Source organism: Aptenodytes patagonicus, chromosome 7 (assembly GCF_965638725.1).
Source record: "Aptenodytes patagonicus chromosome 7, bAptPat1.pri.cur, whole genome shotgun sequence".
NCBI lineage: Eukaryota > Metazoa > Chordata > Aves > Sphenisciformes > Spheniscidae > Aptenodytes > Aptenodytes patagonicus.
Genome location: NC_134955.1, coordinates 375,740 through 397,832, shown reverse-complemented (window position 1 = coordinate 397,832; position 22,093 = coordinate 375,740). Strand labels below are relative to the sequence as shown.

General features: G+C 59.4%; 1 protein-coding gene across 2 annotated transcripts in view; it reads right to left on the bottom strand.

The window, feature by feature from the left end:
- Positions 1–1,139: 1,139 nt before the first annotated feature.
- B4GALNT4 (beta-1,4-N-acetyl-galactosaminyltransferase 4) overlaps positions 1,140–22,093 on the bottom strand; it is a 31,282-nt gene continuing 10,328 nt past the window's right edge. The window contains exons 2-20 of one of the 2 annotated variants that reach the window (XM_076343598.1): positions 17,014–17,156; positions 14,193–14,303; positions 13,387–13,482; positions 12,974–13,064; positions 12,602–12,702; positions 11,776–11,843; positions 11,232–11,310; positions 9,377–9,443; positions 7,669–7,812; positions 7,310–7,419; positions 6,872–6,972; positions 6,399–6,481; positions 4,400–5,669; positions 3,916–4,223; positions 3,507–3,660; positions 3,057–3,129; positions 2,811–2,964; positions 2,315–2,441; positions 1,140–2,103 (exon numbers count right to left, since the gene is read on the bottom strand). In XM_076343598.1, the coding sequence (XP_076199713.1) occupies positions 1,989–2,103; positions 2,315–2,441; positions 2,811–2,964; positions 3,057–3,129; positions 3,507–3,660; positions 3,916–4,223; positions 4,400–5,669; positions 6,399–6,481; positions 6,872–6,972; positions 7,310–7,419; positions 7,669–7,812; positions 9,377–9,443; positions 11,232–11,310; positions 11,776–11,843; positions 12,602–12,702; positions 12,974–13,064; positions 13,387–13,482; positions 14,193–14,303; positions 17,014–17,156 (3,395 nt within the window). In that variant the 3' untranslated portion in view covers positions 1,140–1,988. The remainder of the gene's footprint in view (positions 2,104–2,314; positions 2,442–2,810; positions 2,965–3,056; positions 3,130–3,506; positions 3,661–3,915; positions 4,224–4,399; positions 5,670–6,398; positions 6,482–6,871; positions 6,973–7,309; positions 7,420–7,668; positions 7,813–9,376; positions 9,444–11,231; positions 11,311–11,775; positions 11,844–12,601; positions 12,703–12,973; positions 13,065–13,386; positions 13,483–14,192; positions 14,304–17,013; positions 17,157–22,093) is intronic. The other variant, XM_076343599.1, reaches the window with a different exon arrangement.

Here is a 22,093-nt window from a genome sequence, read left to right as displayed (position 1 = left end):
AGAAAAACCTGCTACCTGCCCAAGACTGTCCCCTCCTGGCAAATCCTGGGGCCAGAAACACCAAGTTTGGGGTAAAAAGCCCCTAGAGCAGCAGATTGTGGCTGTTTTCTGATGGTAAGCACATTGCTGAGCCCACCACCTTCATCCTCACCCCAAAACTCAGCGGATGCTCAAACAGAGCCCAGGGGATGCAGACAGGGAATAAAACGGGCTATTTCAGCTCTCCCAGAGGTGCTCACAGTTGTTGAAAGCTCATGGTGGAGGGCAGCAAGGACACGGTGGTTACAGCCCAGGGGATTTGCAGGGACAGGGTGACCCAGCTGAGGAGCAGAAGGAGCTCGCGGCAGCAGCGCCCGTGGCAAAGGGGGTTTGCTGGAGCTCACGAGGCGCCGCGTGCAGCCAGGCACGTCCACGTACATAGGAGAAAACGCGAGCAAAGAGCTCGGGCGGACACGACTGTTCTGCGAACAAGCGTGCAAGGGCGCGCCGGAGCAAGGGGAGCGGCTCGTGGCTTTCCCCACAGCTCACCAGCCCTGAGGGGGCATTGGGGTGAGCCCCCCACGCAGCATGTGGGGTGTAGGCAGCTGCCTGGGTGGAGCCCAGGCATGGGGCGGAGGCTCAGCAACCTCCCTGCAAGCCCGGGCGTGCGTCCGGGCATCAAAAACACGGCTGCTGCCTCCTCCTCCTCGCTGCACGAAACAGCAAAGGGGCCCCTTGCAACGCTGCTGCTGCCCGCTCCTACCGAAGAGGGGGGATGCTTGCCCCGTACCCATCCTCCTCCTCAGTCTCACGGGGAGCGCAGGGAGCCCTGCCTGGGGATTTCTGACCTTTCCTCCAAGCACTAGCCTAATGCTTCCAACGGCACGCTGCCGAGCAAGCTCCCTGCAAGCACAGGGCAAGGCTGCCCTCTCCTCCAGGGCATGCCATGGGGTCAGGGCTTCCTGAGCCCTCGTGGGTGTTACAAACAGCAGTGGTGATTTTGAGCGGGCAAAAGCATCCTCCCAGCCTGCACAGCCACCTGCCACCGCGAGGGGACTTGGGAGGGGCAAGGGACAGAGGCCAACCTGGCTTTTCATGCCCTACACCCGGCTGGGGACCACATCCCTGCCAAGGCACGAGGGTGATGGAGCGGAAGGAAATCCCAGCCAAGACATTGATTTTATTTTTTAAGAATAAAAAAAACCCCAAAACAGACAAAACTTCCTGAAAACAGCTTCCTACCTCATAATTTCACAGAAATTAGCTTGGAAACATCATTTGCTCTCCCCCTGCTCTGAGCTCTGCCCTTTCCCATCCCAACCCAGCCCCCTGGGCACAGGCAACGCCAGCCCATTGTGCCAAGGGGTGCTGCCCCCCACCCCGTACAGCTGCAGCGGCGTGTCCCTGTGTGGCAGGGCAGAGTCAAACCCCTTTTCCCCTCCACGGTGGCTCCACAGGTCCTGGGGATGGGAGCAGGAGGGTTTGGGCAGCCCCAGCAGGCACGTACCACCTGCAGCCTCCTGTGGATACCAGCGCCCCCCAAAAAAAAGCTCAGCTCTCCAGCCTGGCACAGGAACAAGGTGCTGGGCATTTTGGGGGGGACGACCCAGCAAAGGGGCTGCAGAGCGAGCGCCGGCTGCGAGCTTGAGTACCGCTTTTCCACCTCTGGCATCACTGGTCCGGCACAGCCCCCAGGGACTCACCGGCTCCAGAGATCAGCCCGGAGGCTTTACCCCTCCCGACAGCAGGACGCCCATTGTCCTGGTGCTAATGAGTTAATAAATTCATTTCTGACTAAGAAATTAGACCCCTAAGAAAAAAAATCACCACCTGCTTTCACCCTCCCCGCTCCCCCCCTCCCCAAAATAACCACGGTTCTTTTACGGGTGCCCTCCATGCCGGCACCGAGGCGCGTCAGCGGAGGCTGGGGACAACCAGGCGCCAGCAGTGGCCTGCCTCCGGCGGGTGCAGGGTGGGGGGGTCAGCGGCTGCAGGCCAGGCTCAGGGCGCTAGTCCTTGGGTAGCTTCTTGCTGCGGGTGTTCCACATGCCGCGCTTGGAGTGGTAGTAATGGTAAAAGTTCCTGAGACGCAAGCGCTCCACCTCCAGCCCGCTCTGAAGGACCCTGCAGCCGGACGGAGGGACAGCCGCTCAGGGAAGGGAGGGGACGGATGCAGGCCTCCTAAAGGGAGGCTTTGCCCCTTCTCCACCGCATCGCCCCAGCCTTTAGCCAGCTCGATGGAGAGGAGGGAGGGTTTCCCAGGGGATGCGCCCAAATCCGCGTGGCCAGCCCTGCCCCGGGAGGGGTATGGGGCTGCCGGGACCCCCAGCCTCACCTGTCCAGGAGTTCCCAGTCCTCCCCACCCCAGCGGTCTCTGAACTCCTCCGTGTTCATCCCTCCCACGCGGTCGAAGTCCGACTTGTAGATGCCGAAGAGGCCGAAGCCATTCACCTCCCAGTAGCCTGGAGGGGGGAGAGCAATGAGGCGAGGGGTGTGGGGGGACCCCCAAATCCCCAGGCCCTCACCTCTGTGCTCTCCCCACTACCTGGGAGCGCCCTGTCTCAACCCCTCTTCCCACCACAGGTCTGTCCCCATCACCACCACCTCCCATGGGGGTGCACCGGGTGACAGCTGGTTTTGGGGGGGCATCGCACCCAGCGCGCCTCGAGCACCTTTGGGCTTGAATCCCATCTTGCCAGAGCAAAACAAACCCACCCTCCCTGAGCATCCAAGCCTGGCTGTAACCCAAACCCAGTGCCGCAGCTCTCCTCGGGCAGGCGGGGGATGTTTTCCAGCTGGAAAGGCGTCACGGCAGAGGGGACCCCGCTTACCGTTGGGCTCCCGCGGGGAGCTGCCGCAGCTCAGCCTCATGACAATGGGCGCGTAGGCCAGCTTCCCCTCCACGCAGTGCTTCCGGATGCTGTCCAGGATATTGGGGGGGAAATGGATGTGCAGGTCGCAGAGGAACACGATGCTGTGCCCATCCTACAGGAGGGGACAGACAAGTGGGAGGATCAGGGCAAAACAGCTCCGGGAGAGAAGCCAAGGCGAGAGCTGGTTCTTCTCCCCCAGCTCACCTCGACCGTGTCCACGCCAGCCTGCAGCCCAGCCGAGCGCTCGAAGTTCCCTGTGCGCCGCAGGTACTGGTAGCTGAGGAGAGAGGACAGGTTAGTGCTGGTGACCGAAAGGGACACAGCCAAGAGGTGGACAGGGACCATCAGCCAGGAGAGGGGACCTTCTCAGGAAGGGGGCCAGGTGCCTACAACTCATGCCGAGGGTCCCCCCACGGAGGCAGAGGAGGTTTCTGCATCCCTGTCTCCTCCACGTGGGAAACAAGTTTAAACTCCCAAACCGGAGGGGGAGGAGAGGGGCAGTGAGGCAGAGACCCGTGCTGGGCTGGGGAAGGAGCAGTAGGTTGTGTGAGCACCACCAGGACGGCCTGTCCCACCACGAGGAGCCCCGCAGACCCCTCTCGACAGCCTCGAGGGCAGCAGGGTGGGACCCGGAGCTCGTGTGGGGTGGCTTACCGGGGCAGTCGGGCATCCTGTAGGGCTTTCTCGACATCCATGTCATCACTGTCAAAGTCCACCAGGATGACGTTGAAGTTGGCATCCTTCGTAGCCCCGTACAGGCGGGCCATGTCCGAGATGAACTGCTGGACCCAGCGGGCTTGGTTCTTCACTGCCGGACACAGCCACAAACATCCCTCAGGCTCAACATGGGGGTCCCAAGAGCACCCCCTTCCCCAACCAAACCAAAACTTCTGATGAGAAGCAATAACCTCAGCATCTCATGAGAAGAGAGAACCTCATCCCCCTTGGGCCAGCCTGGAGGATGCAACCAGGGAGCAAATAGGTTGCCTTCCTCCCGCTGGAGGATGTTGAAGGCAGAGGGAGCAGCAGAGACCCTGGAGAGACGAGTCCTTCTGTCACCTACCAGGTACGACGAAGTGCACCATGACGTCCTGCTTCCAGCTGAGCCGCAGGGGCCGGCACAGGACGGGTCTTCCGTAGAGGATGCTCCAGGTGCTCGGCTGGGGCTCGGTGGCCCCCAGGGCTGGCCCTTCGGGGTTGGCCTCAGCGCTGTCATCCTGCTTGCCCTGGTGCAAGAGGACATAGACGTACTCGGAGAGCCGCACCGTCCGCTGGCCCCGTTCTGCCAGCTCCAGCTCCAGCAGGTAGCGGTTCCCCCGGGCCGTGTCCCGACGCTTCTCCACATTAACAATCCTGAGGAGGGTGTAGATGCTACAGGGAAAGGAGAAGCACTTGAAAGCACCATCGCCGTGAGCTCTGCTCCCCGCAGCTCCCTTGCTCGAGGGGTTGGCCTGAACCCACCATCCAGCTCACCCGGCCCCAAGGAGCCAAGCGGGGCGAAGACACGTCCCCCCCAACCTCCCACCCATGCCCTGCTCCCTCCCTACCCTCCATTCTTCTCGTTGAGTTTCTCCATGTACTGAGCCACCACGTCGACGACCTCGCTCTCGCTCAGCTGCAGGTTGCCTGACACATTGCAGCGCAGGTCGTTCCAGTCGGAGCGCAGGAGCTCAAAGTCCACCGAGCTGACACTGAACGTCCTCTGCCAGTTGATGGAGTCCTCCAGCCAGCTCTGCTGCAGCTCCCCGGTCTCATAGCTGTAGTCTGACACCTCTTCTTCCTCCTCCTCCTCTTCCTCCTGGCCCCTTCCCTCCTCCTGCTGGGACGCCGTTGTTTCTGACATCTTCAGAAAGGATGTCACCCGTGTCCCCTCCGAGTGGGTCACCTCAGAGGAGTTGTAATCGGTGGTGGCCGCTGTCCTGCCTGGGCCAGGGGTCGTGTCCTCATGGGTCTCCCTACTGAAGAGTCCTTCGGTCCCCAGGGCGAGGAGGCTGGGCAGCATCCGCCGCTCGGTCCCCAGCTTAGACGGACGTTCCCATCTCCTGCCTGCCACCCGCGTGCTCTTCCGACTGGCAGGGTCCGTCTCCTTGGAGATGTTGCTCAGGAGCCAGGGGGTCCGGCGGCCAGGGACGGCACGGAGCTTGCTGGAGGCAATGGGATGCTTCTGAGGTGTCCTGGAGCGAAGATGGACTTTCTTCAGAGGTTTCGGGTAAAGGAAGATGCCAGGGAAGACCGGCTCCTGGGCTGGGGCTTTGCGCTTCCCCAGCTGCAGCCTGGTCACATAGACCTTCTCCTGGGCTTTCTGGGGCTTTTTGTCCTCCCTGGTTGCTGCAGTCTTGCTGGGACCCGGCGTTTTGGCTTTCCCACCAAAGATGGGAACAGAGAGGTGGGGTTGAAGGCTCAGAGCCCCAGCATGCTTCGAAGATGCCAGCAGCCCCAGTTCATCCTCCTCGCCTTTGCCGGGATCCTGGGGTAACCAACTGAGCATCCGCCCATGGACCTGCTCCGGCACAGGGCCCACATCCTCCTCGCCACGGAGGTCCTTGGGGACAGCTGCCGGGCTGGCGCTGGTCTGGCGGGACGTGCTCCATCTTCCCGGCTGCCCAGGCATGCTCGCCTCGTCCCGGGCCTGACCCTGCTTGCGGCGAAAGCTGTAATAGTCCAGGTCATCTCCGTAATCCCCGGTGACCGGCAGGGTTTCTTTCCCTTTGGCTTCAGCTACCGGCCCAAAACTCTTCTCCTTGGCTTCAGAAGGTGGGTCTGTGGGCTCAGGGCTATCCACTCCTTCCTCCTCCTCCTCCTCCTCCTCAAGGAAATCTAGGGAGTAAAGGCGGACATAAATACCCCAAGGGTTCTGGCTGCTCGGCACAACCCCCTGCAGCGTGCTGGCCCAAGACAAGGAGGCAAAGCTTGTCTCCAGCAAGAGATTAAACTGCGAACGGCCGCTGGGCGACAGAGACTGAGAGCTGGTGGGCACTGACTGATGCTCACCAGGGCTGGCAGCTCCAGGCTCTGTCTGTTAACCCCTCAAAACCTTGGCCACATCTTGGCACCACTCTTATTTCATCCGGGAGCAAACCTAGCCTGCCAGGGCTTTGCCAGGCTGCAAATCGACAGCAAGGCAGGCTCTGAACAACCCGGCTCCTGCGGGTCCCCCTGAGCATCCCCAGACTCCGCAGACATCCCCAGACTCCACACCAGGTCTGGTCGTATCCTGCTGCCCACTGACCAGGCCAACCCAGGAGATGTGGGTACACGGCTTCAAGAAGCAGGGAGGGCGAATCCCAACCCTAGCATCCCACTTCCCATATCCCGCAGCGCTCTGTGGCTGAGCCGAGCGGGATGCGTGACCCCAGGGCACACGGGACTGCTCAGAGGCAAGCTGCTCCGCGCAGCCCTGCCCTCCTCGAGCCCCCCGGCATCGCTCATCCCGATGAGTTGCATCTCCGAGCGGATGGGCTGGTGGGCGAGGATGCCAGGTGCTCAGCCCCGTGCCAAGCTGCTGAGAGATGTCCAAAAAACTGCCAGCGGGGAGCAGTGACTCACTGTCTGGGTTGAGGAAGAGAAACGCTCGCTGGCGTGGATCCTCCTCTTCTTCATCCATCTTCATGTACTTATAAAAACCAAACCTGGGAGACAGAGAGGAAAGATGAGGTCCCGGAGATAAGGGAAGGGTGTACGCGCAAAGGGACGTGCTCGCACAAACGCGAGCCCGCGTGTGCGTAGGGAGGAACATCCCTGGCTGCAGCGCAGGCATCCGGGCACTGCCCGGCTCCGAAGGGAGCTGGGATTCCCAAAATCCAGGAGCACTGCCAGGTCTCAAGCTGCTACATGCCCGAGAGATGGGAAAAGAGCCAGCCTGGAGGTGGCCCTTCTGTGGGGGACGGAGCTTGGCGACACATGGCTGAGGATGCATCATCTCAGCACCGTTTCTCCAGCTCTTTGAGTGCCCTGTTGACATCAGCCCCTTCCTCCCCCTCCATGTACCATTCCCAAATACCACCCCCCCCAACACTTACTTCTCCAGGTAGAGGGGGGACTCCCTGTAGAAGCACTTGTTCTCCGTCTCCATGTGAGTGAGGCGCGTGAAGTCATTGGGGTACACGAACGAGAGGTAGACCTGAGGAGATGACCATGCCGCCATCACCCTGGTACAGAGCAGGCTCGCTCTGAGGAAGCGGGGGCCAGCAGGGCTAGGAGCCATGGACCCAAGGCCACCGGCATAGCCCCTCAACACTGAGGTGACTCCCAGCATCTCAAACACCCCCCGAGGCTTTTAACCCAAACCCTTTTGGGTCAAGATGGGGAAGCTCAGCCTGATCCTCCAGCGAGGGACATTTTCTCCTGGATTTTAACCAGGTGGAAACATCCCTGCCCTGGGGTGGGGACAAAGCACTCTGCTTCGCCATGTCCCCCATGGGCGTGTGACCCCATCCCCGTTGCAGGGAGACACTTACAAATTGCAGGCCCTGGTAGCGGGCGATGGGGAAGTCCTTCACCACGTAGGTTGGGCTGTAGGCACAGGGCACTAGCACGTTCTCCACTCGGGAGGCCTCGATCGCAGGGGCTGAGGAGAAGCAGCCGCGGCTCAGCCCCAAGCCGTGCCCTACCACCCCCGTAGCCCAACCCACCTTATAGTCTGTAGCCCAAACTATCCCAACTTGCCCCCCTATAGACCCCAGCAGAGATGCCCTCCACCCAAGAGATGGGCAGAAGGTAGGAGGGATGCTCTGGGTGCCTGTGACAGCCAGGTCCTGCCTTTTTCCTCCCCCAAAACCCTACGGAGATGTGCAAGGGTCCAGTCCCAGCCACTTACTGAGGAAGAAGGTGTCCCTGGGGTCAGACTTCAGCATGTCAGCCCCGTGCTCATCTTGCTGTGCCTCCCAGAGGTAGCTCCCGCTGTGGCTGGCCAAGGTCTGTGGGATGTGCTCCACGTGGTTCATCTTCAGGGACGATTCATCTGAAGAACGCGAGGACAGGGGCTGAACCCCACAGGCATATGCATACGGAGCATTGCTCCAGGAGCATCCTCCAAGGTGGCACTTCCCAACCTCTCCATCCCTCCCACCAAGAAGGCTCGGAGGATTGTGGATTCCTCCTGCTCCCAGGGGAACAAGGGGAGCTGATGTGTTTGCACGAGGGCAAACCCAGCTCCTCCAGCCCTCTCACACCCTCACAGACCCCGTGACTAATCAGCCTAATGATTATTGCCATCAACTAATGAGCACCAAGAGGACAAGGGTACAACTGATCTCAGCCAGGCAGCCCAGCTCCGATTACAGCACCACACCACGCTCGAAGACAAGGGGTGGGAATGCTTGGGGGCTTTAACTCCCAAGGACACAGGAATTAAACCGTGAATGTTCTTCCCCATAGAGGTGCAGGTAAATGCAACGTGAGCTGGTGTTGCCTCCTATTCAGGGATGAGGGTGGCATGTTGTCCTTGGCTATCAACCAGCCCCCCCGAACCTCCCTGAGGGAGGTCACCTTGCTCCAGTCACCGTCGCCACACTCAGAGCTGCCTGCCTGAGCACCCAAGGGTGCTCTCTTCCCAGGCAGCCCTGCTACAGAGCTGCAGGGAAGCAGGCAGGTCCTGAAGTGAACAGGACCCCCTTTCCTGAGCCCCAAATTCTTCTGCTTGCAGCAGGGAAAGGCTCCCCAAACGCCTCCGTGCAGCTGGCTGAGGTTGGGCTGCAACCCCTGGAAAAGCCCAGAGAAAAGGAAGGAAGGAGGATGCTCCGTGTGCTGCTGGCGTCCCCCACGCCACGGGGATGGGCTCCCCACGAGTGATGTGGCTTCGCCCCGGGATGCTGCTGGGGTCTGAGGGAGCCGGGAAGCAGGAAAGAGAAGCGGAAAGAGACAGCACTGACGGATAGCGGTCAGGGAGGAATTTATCTGCATTTCATCCATCTCATGGGAACCGGCATCAATACCAGCAATACCCCTCCATCCCTCTTCTCCCCATTGATCCCCACCTGTTGCCTGTCCCCTCCTGCGCTATCGACACCTTCCAGAGCATGTTTGATGACCAGTCCTCCAGCGTATTGAGCACTGGGGCAGGACCCATCTATCAAGTCCCTTCCTGCTGCCAGGGAAGGGGCAGGAAGCAGAAGATCTATAGATTTAATTAAACCTTGCGCCATCCATCCCTGCTTACACGACAGCTCTTCATAACTCAGGGCCAGGCCAAGAAGCCAGCCCTCTGTGGTCTCATTAGCAGGGACGAGGCTGGAGCACCAGGAGAGCTGTGCTTCCGTGGCGTGCCACCTTGCATGCCATTTTTAGGAGGGTCGCAGCACGCTCCCAGCATCATCCCTACCCACCACAGCCCCTTGCCTCCTTCCTTACACCCAGCAGAAGCTCTAGGGGGGTTGAGAGGCTGAGATCTTCCCCCAGGATCTGATTTCCCAGGATCTGGTTTTCTTCCCGGGCTCTGGTGCTGTCTCTCCCCGGCTGCACCAACACATACAGCCCCCTCAAGGGCTTGCTTGCCATGGCTGCAGGCGGACACGCGTGAGCCTTACCTGTGTACAGAGAGATGTAGGAGGAGTCGATCACTTCGAACTTCAAGCTGGGGAGGAAAACTCGCCACTAGGAAAAAATAAAAGGAGATGGAGAATGAGTGAGAGGGTGGCAGGGGTTCAGGATGCAGCTGCCCAACCCCAGGCACCCTAGGGTGGGTCCTCCCCCATCCTCAGCTCCCAGAAACTTGCCTGCATTGATCCCAGCCCCAACCCTGCAGGAGAGAAACAAGGGAGAGGACTGATCCTGCCCCAGCACAGACCCAGGCCCATCTCCTGCCTTTACCCCAGGTGATTTGGGATTAGCAGGCATCCCCTGCGTGGTCAGAGAGGGGAAGGCTCCTGGAGGTAGGACACAGGCTCATGCTGCTTCCCTCTCGGGACTGCCACATGGCCACCTGTGGTCCTCTGGGCCAGGCAGGCCAGATTCAGCCCCGCATCAGCAGCGGCATCAATAACATCATGGGAGGCAGCACAGCCACACGTCCTGCCTCGCAGGGGAGGGACGATGCCAGGGCACGGGGCAGCTTCTCCACACGCCCCGCTTCAACCTTGGGGAACAGAGCAGGGAGGCCACGGCACCCATCAAGGACCAGAGCCAAAGCCAACATGCACCGAGACCTACAACGCCTCCTCTCCTTCCTGCGCCCTGCTCCGGTGCTGCGTGAAGGCACATTAACAGCAGACGAGTTTGCGTTGACTTAAAGAGGGTCTTCACAGCTGCCTGCGCTGATTTAACTACGTGTATTTTAAAAGCATGTCGAGCCTTTGTCCAGACAAGCCCTTAAATACCCACAGGGAGAGATGCATTAGGGTCCTGCTTTTTTGTTGTTTCTTTCTGAACATCTGAAAGGCTTCCCTCCCTCCAGCAAAAAAATGTCTCCCCCATCTATTTGTTTTTCACAGCAGAAATGCAGATCTTATCGGGATGGACTGAGATGGAGCCCTGGGAGGGTGAGGTTGAGCGACGGGGAGGAGGGAGCCAGCAAGGAAGGGGTGTTGTCAGCCTCTCTGATGCTTTGCTGGCACAAGTTTGACTCCAGTGATTAATGACTGCTTGGGAGAAAGGAAACCTTTGCTAACGAGCCAACATATTCCCCTCCCGAAGACAGCCTGATCTCCCAACACACACATTCCAGGCTTTGCCAGGGTTGTGCAGCCAAGGCAGACAAGTTCAGATTTGAAACTCATGGTATCTCTAAGGGAGAGAAGAAAAAAGGGACCCACTCCATCATCTCGGCCATCTCTCCCACCACTGACCCTGGGATGCAAGCCAGCAAGATGGGCTGCCACTCACAGATGGTGTCCTGGGACCTGCTTGCTCTGACCTTACACAGTCTGGGCTCTCCTTGCCCATGGCAATGGGCTCCTCAGAGAAGAAGCCCATGGGGGACCTTTCTGCCTCTGCCAGCCCTTCTGCAGAAGGACAAAGAGAAAGGAGAAGGGATGGGACCGGCCACGCAGAACTGGGTGTCCCAGCGCCACTGGAGCCCGGAGCGAAGGGGCTGCTCCGTTAGCATCCATTACGGGAGCACATCAGCAAGGCAGGAGCACAAGCGAGGGACGGCAGCGTCTTTAGCTCCCGAAAGGCCAGCAGCACAAAAGGGTCGGATGAGCACGGAGAAAAGCAGCCCGTGCCAGGCGTCCTGCACAGGAATAGCCCAGGGAGATGGGAAGACGAGCCCCAGCTCTGTCGAAGTGACGCTGACTCGTCGCTGAGCCGCTGGCAGCCATGGGAGGGGGAAATCGTGGCTTTGCTCCAGGATAAAGTGTTTTAATGCACATTGGGAAAAGCCCTGGCATCAGCTCTTGACAGGACAAGCCTTGAAAGGAGCACAGGGCGGGGACATTTACTCACGCCAACTTCCACGTGGTCTGAACCTCGGTCGTCTTGTTTGTGGAGCAGCTCGAAGTAGTAGCGTCTGGAGGACATGAGGCTGCGCAAGAAGGGAAGAAGCCAGTTAGAAAACATTGCTGAGCTGACTGCTACCACTGCCAGTGCGATGGGAGCTCTCCCGCTAGAGGAGCCACCTCAGGAAACCGCCTCTGTCTTGCTCACATGTGGCTAAACCTTCCTGGGGCAAGGAGACAGGCAGCGTGATGTGGGTATCTGCTCCTCCATCCCACTGCTGAGAAGCTTCATGAGATCGGGGGGATCCCCCGTCCCCACGTCATCATCTGCAGAGGTGGCTGCAGCCCCCAACATCTTCAAGCCATGGGCCTGGGGGCATGGTTGGTTGAGCTCCTGTCCAGCCCAGACCCCACATGCCTTTTGGGAAGAGACCATGGCCGGGGTCTCCTCCTGGGGAGGAGGAACTGGTCAGAGTCAGCGTGGAGCCAGCAGCTCCGTCTCCCCAACTCCATCCACCCGGAATGTGCAGCAGGAGCAAGGACACACTTACCGTAAAGGCTTGGAGACTTGCGAGCTGAATTTGGTGAACTCTCCCGGCGCCGTCCACTCAGTGCCCAGCTGGAGGAAGGAAGGAGGAGCGTGTGAGAGCACTGGGGACACCACGGGCCAAGCGGGCACGAGGCCCAAACCCCACCGGGCTGTGAGAATCTCTCCTCCACCTCCATCGGGCACTATGCCATGCTGCAGAACAGCTCTTCAGGCAGGAGGATATCCCAGGAGCTCTGTCCCAGGGCCTGCTTGTCCCCAGCTGGTGGCACTCCAGCCACAAGAACTTGTCACCGGCCAACAATACTAAGATCCCAAAAATGCATGGGTGCGATGACGGACCACAGGGTTTCCAGTTATAAGAGTTAACGCCAAGAAAATCCAGGAGCAAATATTAAATCTGGGACATAAGCTGGTCTTTGGTAGCTACAACTAGGATGGGACCAAGGGGCAGATGGTCCTTCAGAAGCCAACCCAGGCCTGGCCAGGGGCAGAGATGGGACCAGGCTGAAATAGCCCGGCATTTCCTAAGGGGGCAAAGAAGCAGGTGAGCTGCCTCTGGCAAAGTCATGCACGGACCCTGCACGCTCCCTTTAAGAGCTGCTGCAGCAGAGGCACTTGTAGAAGGGAGAATTTGTGGTGGCTGAAGAGCGCCCATGGGTTTGAAACATCGTTAATCGAGTGCTAGAGATCCCCAAAAGGCACTCGGGATGGTTATCAGCATACTGGGAGCGAGGAGCAAGGCACCCCGAGGGAGTAGACGCCCTCGGTGGGAGCTCGACCATCCCCGGTGCAGGGAAAGGCAGAGGGTCAAGGATGATGGCGCGTACCTTGCCCACGAATGCAGCCAGCCGGGAGTTGGACGGACTCTCGTCAGAGCTGAGCCAGAACTCCGAATTGTCATCCGATGCCACAGAAAACTGGAAATCCCCTGGGGAGAGCAAAGGAGAAGGTCACCACGGCGGGATACAGCAGATGGACAGAGGCGATGGGGTCGCCCGAGACCCCACGTTGTGCCTCTGTCCTGGAGGGGATCGGGGCTTCGTCTCCCTTCGAAGCAACCATGGAGCTCCTGCCCAGGACCCAGGGGTTTGGGGACAGTCTCTAAGAGCCCTTCTGTCCTCGTGTGGCCCAAGAAGGGGGAAGGAGGCAGCTTCTCCACATTGCTGCAGGGGGAGAAGAGGCCAAGCTCCATCACTCACCATCCTTGAAGGGGTGGATGTAGCCAAAAATCCTCAGCCCGTAGTTCTTCCACTTGGGCGACACAGCCAGCTTTTTCACTGTTGTGCGGGTCTGCGGAGGAGAGAGACAGACATGAAAGCATGAACAGTTCGTGCCCAGGCTCATGCCTGGCACCAACATCACCCAGCCCACCTCCTCCTTGTTATCCCGGGGTCCCGTGCCCCTGGCACCAGAGGGGACATGGAGGTCCCACCACCACCCACCTCTCCCTCAATCCCTGCTCTGCTGGGAATTACCTGCCCTGAACCAAACCCAAAAGCCTGCAAGCAAAGGTCTTGAGGACCAAGCCCACAGCCAGTGGAGATCCAGCAGCATCCAGAGAGGGATAAGCAGACCCTCCCTCCGACCCACCACCATCAGGCCCGGGACTCACGTGGGGAAAGAGCGGAAAATGGAGGTTCTTCCTCAGGTGCCTCACGGCCCCTCCACACCAGTCTTCGAAGACGTGCAAGTTTGCCTTCCCTTTGTACTGCAGGACGAGAGAGGCAGATGAGCAGGGTGTCCTCCTCACATCCCCCCTCACCTCCCAAGGACAGCATTAGGGCAGGCTGAAACGTGCATGTCAAGCCCTAGGGATGTCACCTGCCCGGCCTCAGCTCTTCTGCAGTGACACTGAGGAAAGGCTGAGCTCCCATCCCTGTGCCAGCCCCAGGGTCAGGACACCAACCCCCAGGAGATAACCCTCCTCCTGCTGCTGCTCCTTTGGTTCCCAAGCACACTTGGACAAGGGATGTTGTCTGGATATGGCACCAAAGGCCCAACCCCATCCTCCACCCATCCCCAGCATCCATCCCACCAGCACACAGCCAGCACCAGGAGACGGGCACAGCGTGGACCCATCTGGAGAAGACATGCAGCAAGATGCCCCCTTGCACACCCACGTGTGGGGGCACACCCTGACAAGGGAGCTGATGCACACCCACAACACGCACCCGCCGGCTCCTCGCACACAGGCAAGGAGCTCATCCTCATGGACACCACGTTGACTGCGGGACCAGACAGAGCCCCCGGGCCGGGCTGGGTGATGGAGACCAGGGAGGAGGATGGCTGGAGATGACTTTGAAGCCTGGCACGCTGGGGAGACATGGGCTGCAGGCTCCCCAACGAGAGGCTGGGTGGACCTCCTCCTGGGACCTCCTCCTCCACCATCACCCCCTTTGCTGCTCCCTGCCCACTTACCTGCTCGTTCCAGGGCAAAGCCTGCTTGGTCAGGTTGAGTTTGGGGTGCGTGGTGGCTCGGTCAGACCGTTGGCCTCTGGAAAACCAGCCGTCCAAGTCCTGCCCGTCGTTCTGCCAAGGAAGCAGAAGGGAGAGATGAGAGATGGGGGGATCGGGGCCAGCCCGGCTGTGCTTGCAGGAGGTCTCCCTAGATCTAAACATCTCATTTTGGATGTCAAGCGTTGCCAAACCGAGGCGAAAGCTTTCAAGGCTAATGGCAAAGGAAAGCAGGGGCAGGAGGAGGCAAAAAAATATTGGCAAGGTGTCCTAGGGAGCAGAGTTTCAAAATGTTCCAGCTAAACTTGTTTCCCTTCCTCTGCCAAGGAGAGAAACTTCTCCCAAACAGTGAGTTTTCTGTTCATCCAAAATATTTGCCTGGTCTGATGGGCTACTGGAAACAGAGTATTTTGGGCTCCGTCTCCAAAAGAGCAAAAGCAATCTCTACATCCACTCATGGGTGGAGGAAGCGGGATGCTTCTCTGCTCCCCCTCTTCCTTTAAAAGGGATTAGGTTAATCCGATCGCTTGTGTCTTGTAATTTAGAGAGATTAGGTGAGCATTCATGTGCCCCCGGCTTGCCGAAAAGGTGATGGGTGGCAAGGAAGAGCCAGGCGTTTCTGGAGCCCGCTCAGAGCATCCTCCTCTTCTACCACGTTGGCAGCCGCAGGCAGAGCCGGAGCGAGCCCGTGCCACCCCCGTGGACATTGCCCCAACTCTCTGCCATCGCATCCCAGGGAGCGCAGGCAGAGGAGGAACATGGGGAAGGAAGAGCCACCAGCCCTCTCCAAAGCGACCACCAACCCACCACTCTGTCCCTTGCTTGGGGTGATGGGAAGCTGCGCCTGTCACACGGGGACCTGGCTGGTGTCACAGCCCATCGTCACACTGGTGACGCCTGCACTCAGCACCAGCCCTCTCCGGGGATGGGACCGAGGGGGGCATGGATGTCCCTGCCACCTGTCCCAGGAGGATTCACAGTCATCGTCCCCCATGGCCTCAGCCAGGCAAGGAGGGACCGTGCCACCCCCCGAAGAGCAGAGCCGACCCTCTCCGAAAGCAGAGCCCAGCTCCGAGCCCAGGCAAGAACAACCACAGCATCAACGAAGCACAGCCCATTAGGATGCACAGTGCCAAAGAAATAATTAGCAAACTTTGCCTAAACAAACTCATTAGCATCCCGGAGGAGGGGAGCAGTGCCCTTGAAAGACGCGATTAGGGAGGTGGCATAACTGTGCCGCGCTTGTTGGAAGGATTCATCCTCCTCCCGGGGAAAGCCGAGATGCAATTCCCGCTGTTCCCCTCTGTCCTCACCCCACACCAGCCCGTGCTTTCTCCGGGCACCTCATTTTCTTCCTTTGTCCCTCTGTCCCTTATTTATGAGGAGCTGGGATAGATCAGAGCAGGGGTCATCCTTTCTCGCCCATCCCCTGCCAGCCAGCCAGGTGCAATCAGCCTCTTCTCCATCCGTATTTCTCACCACTTAATTGCTGCCTAGCCCAAAGCCGGCTCTCCTTACTGGCACGCAGCTCTCCACCCCCAGCACCGGGAAAAACCTCTCTGTCCCTCTGTGGAGAGGGACCGGGACAGGTCTCCATCCCCTGGGTGAGACGTGGAGAGGACAAGCCACCAGCGTCCCTGCCCTGCCCCAAAGATAAAGGACCAGCTGTGCCGACAGCAAGATCCGCAGTTGGGAGCTCACCAGGAGGAAAGTTTTCCATCTCCTTTTTTGAAGCAGCATTTTTGTGCTCCGGTTTGCGGAGTCCTTTCGAGCAGGCTGTTTGCTTTCAAACTGGAGTGAACTTTTCCCCTGCCTGCCCCAACAGAGGGGACTATTCACAGCCCAGCTCCCCGCAGCTGGAAACAGGGGGGTGGGTTATTTGCTGAAGGTGGGCTGGGCTTTTAATTGCAGAGCCAGCGATGCTGTAGATGTCCAGCAGCTGTGAAAGACACCGAGCAGGGCTAGGCATAAAGCGATGGGCACCAAGAGGGCTCTGGCTGCAGGGACTCGATGCTTTCTCCTCCCTCCAGACAACGAAACACTCACCCGTGCTCAAAGTACCACGGCTTGGGAATAGCCCAAGCAATGCCCACCCCGATGGCAACTCGCTGTCATGGGGACTTGCAGCAGTTTGGCAGTGACCTGCTGTTGGGATGGGGCAGGGGAGACCACGTGGCTTCCCTCTCCCACCATCCCACCAACCTGCCCTGCTCTGAAGCCTCTTGGTGACAACAGGTTGAACAGGGGACAGCAGGGTGTTGAACAAGGGCTTGGTGACAAGCTGAACAGGGGACAACAGGGTGTCCTCGTGGCTATGATGCCAAGTGCGTCCTGGGCTGTTAGCAAGGAGAGATCCTCTCTCCAGTTTCTGCTTGGAGACCCCACCTGGGGTATACCGGGTCCAGTTTGGGGCTCTCCAGTCTAGGAGAGGCAAGTGGAGGTTAGCAAGATGGAGCAGAGGACACAGGAGAAGGTGGCTTTGCCCAGCAAAGCAGGACCTTATTGCCATTGACAGCTACGCAAGAGAGGGGTGCAGAGAAGATGATGCCAGACTCTTCTCAGAGGAGCACAGCGACAAGGCAAGAGGCGCAACACTAGAAGTTTCAATGGGATATTAGGGATTTTTTTTTATCCCACCATGAGGGTTGCTGAGCAGAACCAGAGAGGTTGTGCCCTCTCCATCCTTGGATCTACTCCGTTGGACAAGGCTTGGAGCACCCTGCTCTAGTTGGCCGTGTGTTGGGTAGGGGACTCGGACCAGCGACCTCCATAGGTCCCTTCCCACCTGACCACGCTCCGGCTCTCTGATTACCATGGGCTCCTCCTCGCGGCTCTCGCTGGAGTCCTCGGCTTTCCTCTGCCATGCTGATGCCTGGGCTGCTGCCGGCCGCCTGCCGGGATCAGTCACCTCCCCCAGCCTCTCGCCATCTGCGAGGGGAGCAGAAGAAGAAGAAGGAATGAGGCCACAGCCACCTCCCACATCCTCCCCATCCCAACACCGCTCCTCTTTTGGGGACACCCCCTCACCCCAGCATGGGGAAGGGCAGGCACTGCCATCACCGCTGCTCCCAGCGGGGGGGTCTGGCTGCGATTCCCCTCATTACATTTGTACTAAGCAGCTTGCAGCAGCTCATCAGCATCAGGTTTAATTACACCTCCCGCAGTCCAGTTCGTGGCCCTTTACGTAAGGGACGGCTGGGGTAAGCTCCCGTGGGATCCACATCCATCCTTGGCGACGCATCCCTGCTCCCCTGCCCCTCCAGCCCCTGGCTCCCTCGGAGCATCCCATGGCTCTACCCAGAGCACACCAGCTCCAAGCCCCCCCAGACATATTCTCCCCGAACCCATCTTCCCACCCCCCAACACCACACTAAAGGCACCATTGCGAAGACTTTGCTAACAGCGCCGTCGCAGACGACTTCGTTACCGTGTGCTGCATTAATTATTCCCAACCTACGGACTCCCCTCTGCAGCTCACACCCATCTTCCTCGGGCTCCGAAGGGAGGGTTTATTTTAAACCGCCCTCGCTTCCCAGCATTAAAATAACTGACTTCCCCCAAAATAATAGTGCAGACTTGGAAAATGTATTAGTTATTTGGGGGGGGAGGCACATCCCCTTTCTCTGCCACAGCAGATGGGTGCCTCTGAATTTTTTAGACAGGCACCCCAAAACCAGGGTCAGATGGAGGGAGGTGACGCAGCGGCTCCTCCACTGCCGCGGTTTGACTGTCACTTCTGGCATCCGTGTTTCAAACTGGCGTCAAAGGAAGCTCAACGCGATGCTCGGAGAGGCAGGTGTCTAAGAGCCACCACCGCAGACACTTGCGGGTCCCCCCAGTAACCACCTGCCCCCATATCTCAATAAGGGGGAGCCCCAGACATCACGAGCAGTGGCGCAGCCCTGTCCCCTGGCCACGGGCATCACAGCAAGGGGGTCGCTGACACCCTCCCAAGGGTATGGCAAGACGCCCCCCCGTCCCTCCACACCCTCCTTCCCCCCAACAGCAAGTCCTGGGGAACTCCTACCCCCCCAAAGCGAAACAGCCTCAGTGGCTGCCACGGTGGGAGCTGCCGGGGTAGCTTTGGACCCCGCAGCCTGGCCGAGGAGGGGCTTGGGGTGCACCCAGAGCCCCCCGCTGCACGCCTCCCATGCCATTGGTATTCCAGCAACCGTGCAGCCAGCATCTCCTTGGAGATGGCAGCACAAATCCCATCCCCACCGCGAGGACAGGAAATTAAGCTCTAAAGCCCCTTCTTCTGCTCTCAGCCATTCTTCAGCCCCTGGCAGCTCTGGCTCTCTCCTGGCAGCTCCCTGCCTCCCTCCAGCCGCCCTCCTCCCCTCGCCCATCTTCATCCCCGCATCGTTCCTCCCGCAGCCCCACGGAGCACGATGGGGGAGCATCGCAGGGAGGAGCAGGACTGGATCCAGCACTCTCCTTTTGTCTCCTCCGCTCTCGAGACCCCCCCCCCATCACTCCTAGGGATGTTCCTACCAGCACAGGCAGTGGAAATAAAGCCGATCCTCACTGTGCCAAGGCCACAGATGCCGCTGCTCTGGCACAGAGCACTTGGGACAGCATTATTCCCCCCCATGCTGATCTGTGGATTAATCACAGCCACGAGTAGGAGTTCAATGCTCCCAAGGGACCTGCCAAGGGGTGGGATGCAGCGGCCGGCTCTGCTGTACCCACGCAGGGTATCTCTCCCAGCCTCGGAGGAGATGAACCTCTCTTCTGCCAGGTTTGCCAGCTCAGCATCCGTTTGCGATGCAGGCTGGGGGTGCGACACTGCAAGTCCTGTCCCCGGGACGGACTAAACCCCCATACGGGCCTTTGCTGCCAAGCCCCGGGTCCCGGCGAGCATACCTGAGCCAGCAGCAGCCCAGGCTGCATCCACAGGGGATGGCTGGACATGGTCACCCCCCTTCACTCACCCTTTTCGCTCACCTCTGGGTACCGCACCCAGGTTTGGGCCTCTGCTGCAAGGCATCGGGTAAATTTGAGAGAGATTATTTGATATAAATTGGAGGAAAGGGGGGCAAAAACACACATTCCCCGCAGCGAGGCTGCACAGGCTCCGTCCTCGGAGGCTCTCAAGACCCAAAGCCATGAGCCCACCGCTCACTCTCCATCCCCGTCACCCAGCTCCATCCTCATCAGGGACCCTCTCAAGCTCAAGCAACTCCCCACCGTAAAGGAGCAGGACAGGGCTTGTGCTCCCTACTTTGGTTTGCACCTAAATTAAATGCCACCACTGCTCTGACGGGGTTTAAGTAAGACTGAGGCTCAAAACCTGTGTGCCTTCAGCAAAACCCTCTCTCTTCTCGACGGGGAGGCATGTGAGGTGCCCGCATCCCAGGAGGAGCAAAAGCGCCAGCAGAGCCCCGGAAAAAGGCTTCCAGGCTTCTGCGCCGATGTTTATTCCCCTGCAATTCAAATATCGGATAGGAAAGTCAAGGACAGCCTTAGCCAAACACCCAAATGCTAATCAGCCTGTGTGGGAACTGAAAATAAATGACCCCCTTGATAAGGGGAGGGAAAGGCCAGCACCTTGTACCAATCGAGCCCCTTTGGTCTGAACCTCACCCCTGCGAGAGAGGAGCGGGTCACAGGGTACGAGAAGAAGAGGAGGGAGAAAGCAGTGCTGGGAGGAAGGAGGGGGTTCGGTTTCCTCCTATGCATCTTCCCAGCACCCTCGGGGACCACCCGCCAGCCATGCCCAGCCCGGCTGCTCCCCCAGCATCCCCCCCAGGATGCACAGCCAGCACCGCCGCACTGATTAGTTCTGCTAACCTGCCTCTTTTTCAAGGACCAGAAAGAGCCACGTAAAGGCGGGTAGGAGGAGGTGAGAGGATGGGGGAAGGTCTGGAGGACGAGCGAGGGACCTGCTCGCTCGGGGGATGGCATTACCCGGGGGATGCTCAGCAGGGATGCATTAAGAGCTCTTCCCCCAGCGAGCGCGGGAGCAACGCTAATGCTTTCAGAGCAGCGCAAGGAGGGGGCAGGAGATGCACACGCTATCGCATGAACCAGCTTTGACTCACAGCAGCCTCCAGACAACGAGCCAGGGCCGGGAGCGGTCCTCAGGATGAGACCATGGGTGCAAGGGACCAAGCACCAACCCCATCGCACAGTGCAGAGACCAGGGCGATGCCTCCCCGGGGGAGACGAGCTTCCCCGTTATCACGGTCATATAAACCCCCTTCATGCCGCCTCCCCCCTCCACTGGGAAGCACAGAGGGCCTTTCATGCAGCAAACTCCTGCCTCCCCACCTCCCTCCTCTTCCCCTCCTGCTCGGCTGACAGCACACAGCTCGCTCGCCCCGAACACAGCCCCTTTCTTCGGATGGGTTTTGGAGCCGGGATTTCTCCTGCAGCTTTCTGGACCCTTCCCAAACCCTTCAACATGGTTAGAGATGCCCCTCGCTTACGCTTCCTCCCACATCTCCTAATTGCTTCTAACAGGTCTCCCCTCCACAGTCGCTTGCTGCAAGCTTGCTCCACTCTCACCTACCACATTCCCAGACCAGTCACCCAGGGATAAACCCAGACACGACCCAGCAAGCCGAGCTCCCTCAGCACAGATAGCAGGAAGCTCACAGGAGTGTCCACAAAAGGATCAGGGCTGGGATTCCCAAAACCCCTGGCTCCTGCCCTCCAGCTGGATGCTCGGCCCTGACAAGCTCCGGCTGCTCAACAGGAAGGGTCCCATGGGGAGATGTCGGGTGGGATGCTGGTCCCTGCCATCAGGCAACCGCGTACGGAACGGATGGAGCCACCGGAGAGAAACTGCCAGGATGGGACAGCAGTCGGGGAATACCTTGGCACACTCTGCCCAGCTCCAGCTACAGCCACGGCTCTGCTCCCCGTCCCAAAGGTGCCCACGCAAGGATGAAAACCCCTGAGTGGCAGACAAGGACTCTTCAGTAACGAAGAGCATCGGCTCGGTGGTGGGCACGGCACTGGAGGAGGAGGCAGCACTGCCTAGGACCTCACAGCATCCTCCCATCTGACACAGGTGCACAGTCAGAGTCCAATCCTGCTTTGCTCCAGGCTGTGTGTCCGGGTGAACGATGCTGAGCCCTTGGGTCTTCAGAGTTGAGACTTCTTCCTTCAGGAGAAGCCTCCGGCAGCAGCACCAACAGCAGCTGAGGACCCTTAGGACCCTTCTTCTCTCTTTTCCCCCCAAAACAGACCCCGAAGGGCACCAAGCGCCTAGGTTCAGCCAGCGAGAGGAGAAATGACGCACCCCAGCCCAAGTTCCCAAGCACATCGGCTGGGTGGGATTCAGGGCACAGTCCCTGTATTATTTCCAACCCCTTTCCCACCAAGCTGATGCGCCAGAGCAGACGTGCAGAGTGATTTATCCATTGCCAGGAGCCACATCCCGCTGTAATACAGCCCTCCGCAGGGCTCCCCATCCCCTTCAGCCCCCCCGTGTTTGTCCCCTGCTTGCCCTGCACCCCCCTGTCCAAGCCTGGCTGCCTGCAAAGCTCCCAGTCCCTTCAAAGCCCCGATAAAGATGCAGGCAAGCTGGCTGGGACTGGAGAGGACTGGAAAAATTATGATATTCCAGCAAAACATTGCATCTGAGCTCCAACCCCCAAAATCTTGTGCTTAAAAAAAAAAAAAAAAGCATTTAAGCTGCAATTTGGAAATGCCCCGCGGAGCCCCCCAGGAGCTGTGGTTTGGTTCCCAAGCCCCATGTCGCCTGCGAGGGTCTGATGCTTTAGCCAGCCTCCCCCTCAGTGGGGCATGGCACCGTGCCCCGGGGGACACAGCTGGCGAGGGCAGCCCGGCCACGGGAGGAGACACCCGTGTCTGCAAGGAAGCCTCAGCGCCGCTGCACGCAGGAGCCTACGGTT